Source organism: Sesamum indicum, linkage group LG10 (assembly GCF_026168435.1).
Source record: "Sesamum indicum cultivar Baizhima isolate 11 linkage group LG10, ASM2616843v1, whole genome shotgun sequence".
In the NCBI taxonomy this organism is placed as follows: domain Eukaryota; kingdom Viridiplantae; phylum Streptophyta; class Magnoliopsida; order Lamiales; family Pedaliaceae; genus Sesamum; species Sesamum indicum.
Genome location: NC_142666.1, coordinates 7920720 through 7929871, shown reverse-complemented (window position 1 = coordinate 7929871; position 9152 = coordinate 7920720). Strand labels below are relative to the sequence as shown.

At 33.7% G+C, this 9152-nt stretch overlaps 1 protein-coding gene across 1 annotated transcript; it reads left to right on the top strand.

Annotated features, from left to right (window-relative positions):
- Nucleotides 1-4168: 4168 nt before the first annotated feature.
- LOC105172292 (basic form of pathogenesis-related protein 1-like) lies at nt 4169-4750 on the top strand. Its single transcript, XM_011093676.3, has one exon. The coding sequence runs from the start codon at nt 4240-4242 to the stop codon at nt 4717-4719; it is 480 nt and encodes a 159-aa protein (XP_011091978.1). The 5' UTR covers nt 4169-4239; the 3' UTR covers nt 4720-4750.
- The last annotated feature ends 4402 nt before the right edge of the window (nt 4751-9152 follow it).

Genomic DNA, 9152 nt, shown 5'->3' with positions numbered 1-9152 from the left:
GTGGAGAGGAAATTATTTTTGTGTATTGTGTATTCATTCATTAGTTATCCCAAATAACTAATACACATATATATACCTTGAATGGATGCATTAGAATATGTCTAAGTTCATTTAACCATCCATAAGGTAATAAATCCTTTATTCCAAATAAAGGATGACTAACATGGCACTTTCCAAAAGTGAATTTTTGTTAGTCAATAATTTTCTTTTCTAACAATTTCCACCAACTTAATTAATGGGCTTGGGCTGATCATAATTAATTAAATTCAATTTAATTAAAGCCCACTTAATTAAGTCCATTATTAAGTGCCCAATAATCCTTTATTAAATAATAAGTCCAACTTATTAAATAATAAGGGCAAGCCCAATATAAATTAATCCAATCAATTTATCCTTGGGCTTATCCATCCAATGGATCCCTCTCATATAGCTCTTACCATTAGCTCATACCAATACAATAACTCATAGCAGCTTAGCTCAGAAATACAACTAGCTACAATACAACAATACAACTAGCAACAATCACCTTAGCTGCCTTACTTATGCGTTCGTGCTCCTCACCTAAGGATCACTCTCTACCCACTCAAATCGATTAAAGCCGTTCGGATGCCTCACTCGATTTAGCAACAAGTTTAAGTAATCCAATTACTTACGGAATTAATTCCTTGTCCCATCTCTATGATTTGTGTATGACTCTTTAGGTTCACCTTTCAGCTAGACTTGGGCTAGTGTCCAATACTATTATTAATTAAATTCAATTTAATTAATAATTCTCGATCGACCTTGATCAAGAAAGTCCGTCACCATGGGTGGTCGTCCAGCAACGATTCATGGCACTAGAGACTAGGCTAATTTTCATGTGAACTTTAAGGCTCCCGAGTTCATATGGGTACGGTCCTTCCGTCTACCGTCTCCTGGCCTTAGTCTAGGACATGAAATTGAGTGTCGGTTTTCATCCTGAACTAGGGGTCTATGCTTAATACTTGAAATCGCGTTACGCTAAATTGCTCGACGCATCTCCAAATGCATCTAGAGCGTAGACGCGTCTACTGTGGCCACACTTTATAGAGCGTAGACGCATCTCCAAATGCATAGGAGATACCTCTGTCAGGTTTTGACAAGGGATGGATCCTCTTCTTGGAATTTATCGTCCTCGCTACATACTTTGACTGCACTAGACAAGGCTATGAGACATTATCACCTCTAGCACAAATCTAAGTTACAGTCATCGCATGCACGTGACTGTCGTAATTCCTCAAGTCTGAAGACTACTCCCATACTGTCAGAGCCGGGGACTCAAGTCATACCGACCAAGCCTCCAAGGCTTTCAATGACGATCCCCGTGAGTTATTAAACTAATTCAACACCTATCCAATCGACCCATTAAGATTGCATAGACGTCCCACGTCTGTCGCCGATGAAACACGGCACCCATCAAATGAATGCGACTCTTAATGCAAGTCTCAGTAGGATTCTCGATGCCTAGTCTCGAGGTCTTCGACTTGAAATATTTCAAACCCAACTCTAAACAGTTGGTTTCATGACCGTCATCCGATGCGCAGTCCAACTATTGCATGGTTGTTAAAGTGCTCTATGGGCATGTGTTATGAAATCCAAACAGTGCTCAACGAATTTGGTAAGTACAACAGATACATGTGTCGACGATGATTTCTTACCACATTCATCAGGATGACATTGTATAAATAAAGATTGCTTGAATGGTTTTCAAAATCGTCAATCCAATTAGCTTTTAGTCACCCATTCCAATAGTCGGACAGCGTCATTTTGGCAAAAAAATATGGTACACCCATGAGACCGAACTGGTATCACAGTTTGCTCACTCATATAGGTCTAAGGGATATGGGTGATTGGCTTTATGCAAGTGAGAAATTGCCAGAATTGGTGATCAAAAAGTCAATTGGATTTATGGTTTTGAGAACTATTTAGCATTCTTTATGAATGTGATATTATCGTGATGAATATAGTAAGAATTCATTTGTGGCACCATGTGTTTGTTGTGTTTACTAATTATGTTGAACGGTATTTTAACGTCACAACAAATGCCCATAGACCAATTGAAATAACACATATAGTTGGGTTGGGCATTAGATGGCAGCTGCGACACCAACTTCTGAGGGTTGGTCTGCAACGTTTCAAGTCGAGGACCTCGAAACTGGGCATCGAGAGTCCTATAAAGACTTGCACTAAGTATTGCATTCATTGGATGAGTGTCGTATTTTATCGGTGACAGACATGGAATGTCTGTGCAATTTTAGTAGACTAGTTGACAAGATTGTTAACTGATTCAACTGACTCGAGGGAATCATCATATAGAAACCTTGGAGGCTTAGACTGTATGACTTGAATTCCCAGCTTCGATAATGCAGGATTAGTCCTTGGACTTGAGTAATGATAGTAGTCGCATGTATATGATAGCTATATCTTGGATCTGGCGAGAAATGATTGTGTCTTCGATGTGGTCGTTATAAGCCTTGCCCAGTGTAGTCAGAGTATATAGTGAAGACAGTGTATTTTAAGATAGAATCCATCCCCTATCAGTATATAATGGATATATCTCCTATGTGCTCTAAGATGGTTTAGATTCTCTAAATCTATGGCCATAGCAATTGGTCGAACAAGAGATGGTTTCCTTTGTCAATCAATAGAATAAATGCATCTCAAGTATTCAGCATTATTGCCTAATTTACGATGAGAACCGACGCCCAATTTGATGCTCTAGACTAAAACCGGGAGATAGTCGACGAGAGACCGTACTTGTATGGAACTCGAGAACCTAAATGTTCACGCCAACATTCACCTAGTCTCTAGTGTCATGGACCGTTGCTAGACAGCCACCCATGGTGATGGGTATTTTTTATTAATGGTTAATTAGTAATAATTAATTAAATTAGATTTAATTAATTATTTGTGTTGGACACAATTCCCAAGTCTAGCTGATGGTGAACCTAAAGAGTCACACACAAATTACTATGGAATTGGTGGAATTATTTTCGAATTAATTCGAGAAGAAGCGAATTAATTTAAATGAATTAAATTAATTCAAGGAGAATATATAAATGATTGGATCATTTATTTAATAATCCATTTATTGGATGGCTCAAGAATTAATTAAATTGATTAATTAATTTTTTGGGCTTAACACCTTTAAATTAATTGGATAAATTTATTAGGTTTGACTTAATTAATTGATTGAATCAATTAATTAGTGTTTGGGCTTAGATTTATTTAATTAGATTAAGTGAATCTTTGAACTTAGGTTGGTAAAAATTAATTTAATTAATTATTGTCCAATGAATTTTGATTGGCTTGATTTAATTTGATTAAATCAAGCATGGTGCATACTTTAAGTCCAAGCCCATTTGAGAGAGGTTGAATCAAAGTTAAGAAGGAGTTGAAACTCATCACCATGATGAACATTATGGACTGGTTATGTGTGTGTATAGGTTGTTTTGGAAGCAAATTGGGTAGTTATTGAATTTTGAATTCAATTATATGTAATATACAAAACTACATACATATTCTATCTAACTAAACACACAAGCCACGCAATTTGCTCTTATTTTCTCTCTCAAAATATTCTCCTTTTGTTCTATATTGAATTTGATTCAAGTTAGAACATAACAATCCAAAAGCATTAAACAATAGTGTTTGTTTGGAGTTGTTTTTTTTTCTTGTTCTTTATTCTATCTATCAATAGAAAAAATTGTATTTTTTAAATTGTATTATACTTACCCACTTATAAGTGCAAAAACATTATTAGGGTACGTATATGTTAATAAATTATACATTTTGCTAAATTAATGAAGGGTAAAATTTGAAGTTTATATAAATATTTGTTGACGTTAACATAGTTCATCCAAAAACTAACTACAAGGGTATATTTGTAAAAAAAAATCCCCAAAAAGAGTGTAAATTTTAATTAACCCTATTTATAATAGACAATAAACAATAAATAATAGATAGAAAATGGTATTCTTTTAATTTACGAGCAGTGTTAATGGCTCATTGATCTCACCTCTTATTACGTACCACCACACACTCAAACGAATCTAATGCAGTAATTATTCAACATAAACTTGTATCTTTACCCCAAATGTTGTTCTACCTTCCATCTATAATTGACCCCAATCTCTCCTATAAAACACACAAAATCACTTCAACCTAATATTCCCATTCCAATAAACGCATTGACACCATCAGTTGCATATCAGAGAAAAAATGGACATTCCAAAACTCTCCATTCTCTTGATTTGTCTGATGGTGGCCCTGCAGCTCGCCTGCGCCCAAAACTCCCCTGGCGACTTCCTCAAAGCCCACAATGCTGGCCGTGCACAAGTTGGCGTCCCGCCCCTTGCTTGGAATGAGACCCTTGTCGCCTATGCTCAGGACTACGCCAAAAAACGATCTGGAGATTGTGCAATGAAGCATTCTGATGGACCCTATGGTGAAAACTTGGCAGCGGGGTCATGGGACGTGAACGCCAAAGAGGTGGTGCAAATGTGGCTTGACGAGAAGAAATTCTATGATGTGGGTTCGAATTCTTGCATTGGAGGAGAACCGTGTCTGCATTACACACAGGTGGTTTGGCGAGGCTCGACCCATGTTGGGTGTGCCAGGGCGAAGTGCTCGAATGGATGGACGTTTGTCACATGCAACTATGATCCCCCGGGGAACTATGTTGGAGAGCGTCCTTATTAATTAGACATTATTATGATAACATAAAAAGGATTACAACATATTCATATATTTTATTTCTTTTTTTTTTAAAGACAGTTGTAATTCTTTTTATGTGTATAAAATGAAATTTTTGTTTGCTTTTCTTTTTTTGTGACTGAGTTTATAAACTCTTTAAAACATCTTATAAGATGTTTGTGAGATCATAAGATGCTATAAAGTGTTTGATAATTTTTTTAACAAAAGAGCTTATAATCTCTAAAAATAAAATGTGAGGAGCATATAAGCTCTTTAAAAAAAAGGAGTTGCTAATTTATTTTCAGTATCTTAATAAATTTCTAAAATTAATTACAAATTTGTAATTACTAACATCTTATAAGCTTCACCATCTTATTTTATCCAAACATTTTATAAACTTATTTTTAAGATAAGATTTGCCAAACACCCTCTTACATAGTGTTTGAGTGAGCTAATAGACTTTTCGCAATATTTTATAAGATGTTCGAAAATTATGAGTTATTAAAAGAAGCGTGGTAAATTTTTATATAAAGATTTTTTTTTACTTGAACTCATTTTTTTATCCATTCTCCTTAAACTTGAAGAGGAAAGGGAAAATGGCTACTTTGGACCAAAGATTGAAAAAAGCCACAAAATGAAAAGGAAATAACTACTTTTCCCCCTTCAAACCCTCCGCACAGTTCCATTTACTTTAACAACGCACTAACAGAAAGGATAAATAATACTTAAAAAGTCATAAATTTGTGCACAAAATTGCAACAACAAATTGTTTGATAATTATATTTGAGAACCAAAATCATAATTATCCCTCTGAATCATCTGAATTGACATCTCATAAACTATCAACATTAGACTAGAACAATGAGCAAAAATATAAAATAAAACACAAAATTTATGTGATTAGTTCAAATTGAACTACATGCATACATATATACTAAGCAAGGTCAACGATGACATTGTAAACGAGCAGGTGTGGGGGTGCTGAAATGAGCAGGGAGCTCTTCTGCCATGATACTAGCGCTGAAAGAAATACCAAGTTTTAAAAGTTGGACTTCTTTCTTTACCCCGTGGCAGAATTCCTTCATCCTCTCATGGGAGAGTACCAACTTTAGGAGGCTCCTTAGGGATTACTTCCTTGCTAGTAGCTTAGGCGGGTACAAAGCCGTCCTACTAAAAACCAACAGGAACTTGCTCGGTTGTTTCTTGCTCACCAGGTGTTCCCCTCTTCTGTCGTTGCGAAGGTTGTCCTGCTCCACTAGCTTGGGAGCTTTAGAGAGTTGCATTGACAGTCTCTATTATAAATTACCGGATCTGCTCATCTAGCGATTGGTTGATGGAAGTAGGCATAACTATTGGATCAAAAGTTGGATCGTGGGCGTTGAGTCCCCCTGCGACTTGCTGTAGAGGTGGAATGATGGAACTAGCTACAACACGTAGGGAAATGTTTCCTTTAAAGGATCCATTGTCACCTCCATTACCAGAACTTGTTATTTATCACGTCTAAGCTCAAGTATTCCCATAGATGGTGCCAATGATGCATACCAAACTTAAACCACACCGTTTAGGTCAAAGAATCTTCAGAGAAATCCTCAGATGAACGGGGGAGTAGCCCTATAAAACGAAGCTTAGCACTTTGATGTTTAAAATCAATAACGGTTTACTGAAAAGATGAATGGAAAACTTGCATTGTAGTGAGAATATTGGTGAAATATGATATTAAGGTGATAAATATTGATGTGGAGTGCAAAGTATAAGATTAAAAAAGCCTAAAAAATGAGAGAATTGAGAAAATAAGTGAAACTTTGAGTGAAAGAGTTGATGTTACCAAATGACTGCACAAGACCTATATTTATAGTCTGTTACAGAGCATAATAAGGCTATTTGTTATAGAGAGTTCTATGTCATTTGAAAGCCCCTTGGATTAGCTAACCAACTAAAAACTTCTTGTGTAATTTAGATTTGGATTGACTGAGATACACCTTGTTGACTAGGTCATGATAGGTCAGCTTAGAAATCCAAATGTTTGTTACTTGTAAATTACCAGCTCATTTACTTGTAGAAATCCAAAATTGTACACTTCATTGTATTTTTTACAATTGTACAAAAAAATATACACTATTACATTTGTATACTTAATTGTAATTTTTTAAATTAATTTAATTTTACTATTATGATTTTTTGGACTTGAATATGTTGTTAAAAATTAATTTTATATAATTATTTTATACAAAATTTAATTAAACAAATTCAAAAAATAAAAAAATTTCTCTAGTCATGATTTCAAAACGCGAATTGGAAATTTTTTTAAAAAAAATATTTATTTAAAAAAAATATTTTTTAATTCGAGCCTAACCACGACTCATTATATTATTATTATTATTATATTTAAAAAAATTATATTAATATAATTTATTTATCTTTTAGTAATAAAAAAAAATTAACCCAGATAGTAACATTCTGTTAGTTTTGCCCACACCATAATCATCAATATGCAAGTAATTTAGTGAGTGATACATCACCAATCTCCTAAAAAGACTTGAACCATCTTTTTTTCCGATTTACATTGCAATATTTTCGAATAAATAGTTGTGTGTTATGAAATTGGTCTTGATGATTTAAGATGTAATCAACAATCATTCAATTGCATCATGCATTTTTAGATGCCTCAATCGCCTCAATTTATATATCAAGTTACGTAATTTCATCGGATAAATTATATTTTTGGTCTCATAAATGGACCTATTTTTTATTTTGGTCCCACACTCAGGTCAATTAGCATATTTAGTCTCATATGTTGATTTTTTTTCAATTTCAGGACCAAAGGGGGGATTCCGTTAAAAAATTAAGGCTGGCGTTAAGTTTTTAACGGAATCCCCTCTTTGGTTCTGAAATTGAAAAAAAAAATCCACATATGGGCTTAAATGTGCAAATTGACCTGAGTGTGGGACCAAAACTGAAAATAGGTCCACTTATGGGACAAAAAATGTAATTTACCTTAATTTTATCTCTATATCTACTCGCAATTCAAGGACTGCAGACATGGTAGCTTGCAAACTTTATTTATTTCAATATTGCCAATACGATAACCATCCAAGTTATTTAAATGGATAGCCAACCTACTTGTCTTGCAAATTGAAGACTCCTCTTCTCGTCGTGTTTGTCCATCCACAACCTCCAGAAATCCTTTGTTTTTCCTTTCAACAAACACAAATCTTGCATTAGATCATGAAGCCGGCATGATTTAAACTTGTCTTATATCGAATCTTCATCAATTTCCACTTGAACCATACACCTACTTGCTAGCTCAAACAAACAGCGTTCTGCAACATCTTGCGAACTTTCTCCTCTTCCCTTATCTTCCCAAGAAACCATTCCTTCAGCCATCCACAACATATACAGATCTTTTGTTTCTATATCTTCATCCTCCCGAAAACATGCCAAATACAAAAAGCATAGCTTCAAATTGTAAGGGAGCACATTGTAACTCTAATCAAATATTTGTTCTACTCTTTTGTCATTCTCCAAACCTTTCTCATGTTGAAGGTAAAAATCAAGATTTCTATACACCTTTTCCCATTCGATTGGTTTTTTTTTTCCTGACGAAGAATTCCCTCAATAACTGAAATGGGTAATGGTAGACACACACATCTTTTTACTATTTTCCTGCCATATTCTTCCAATAATTTTATTTCAGTTGTAGGTAGCTTTATATAAACAATAAATGAATGCCAGTTATTTACGTTTGCTAATTAAAAGTATTGTAAAATTCAATTCCTTATGAATTCGTATAGTAATTAAAACAAGAGTAAATTACATTTTGCAATGCTAACTATATCCATTTTTATACTTAGTCATCATTTTTTTTTTTTTGTCAACTTATCATTTGAATTTTGCGAAATTTACACTGTCATATATAATCATTTTTTGTGGATTTTTCTACCAAAAAAACATCATGTATTGTACATATGTGAAAAATATCACATCACATAACCCTTAAGTATCACATGTGCACTACATGTGATGTTTTTTCAACGAAATACTTAATTGAAAATTAATTATAAATAACAAAGTGCAAAATTTCATAAAATTCATATGGTAAATTAACACACATAAAAAAAATTTAAATATCAAAATATAAAAACAATCGTGCCCTAAAAACAAATCAAAACAAGAGAATTTTCCCCCCTATACTTTAAAAAAAAATCCTCAATAATCCTTATAGAAAATAGAAATAAAATCTGGAAGCATAACTTTTATATTACTTAATCCAATTTTTTTTTTGTTTATGTTTATATTTTTTATTTTCTTTTATCATATTTCTACGTATTTTATTGAGAGGAATGACAAGGCAGAAAAACAAGGTGATAAGAAAATAAAATAGAATACATTAATTAAACTTTGTATGTTACTATAAATAATTATGATCAGTTTCATAATAC

What these genes read in the sequence shown, in the direction of transcription:
- LOC105172292 (XM_011093676.3), top strand. Translation starts at nt 4,240, where the DNA reads ATGGACATTCCAAAACTCTCCATTCTCTTGATTTGTCTGATGGTGGCC.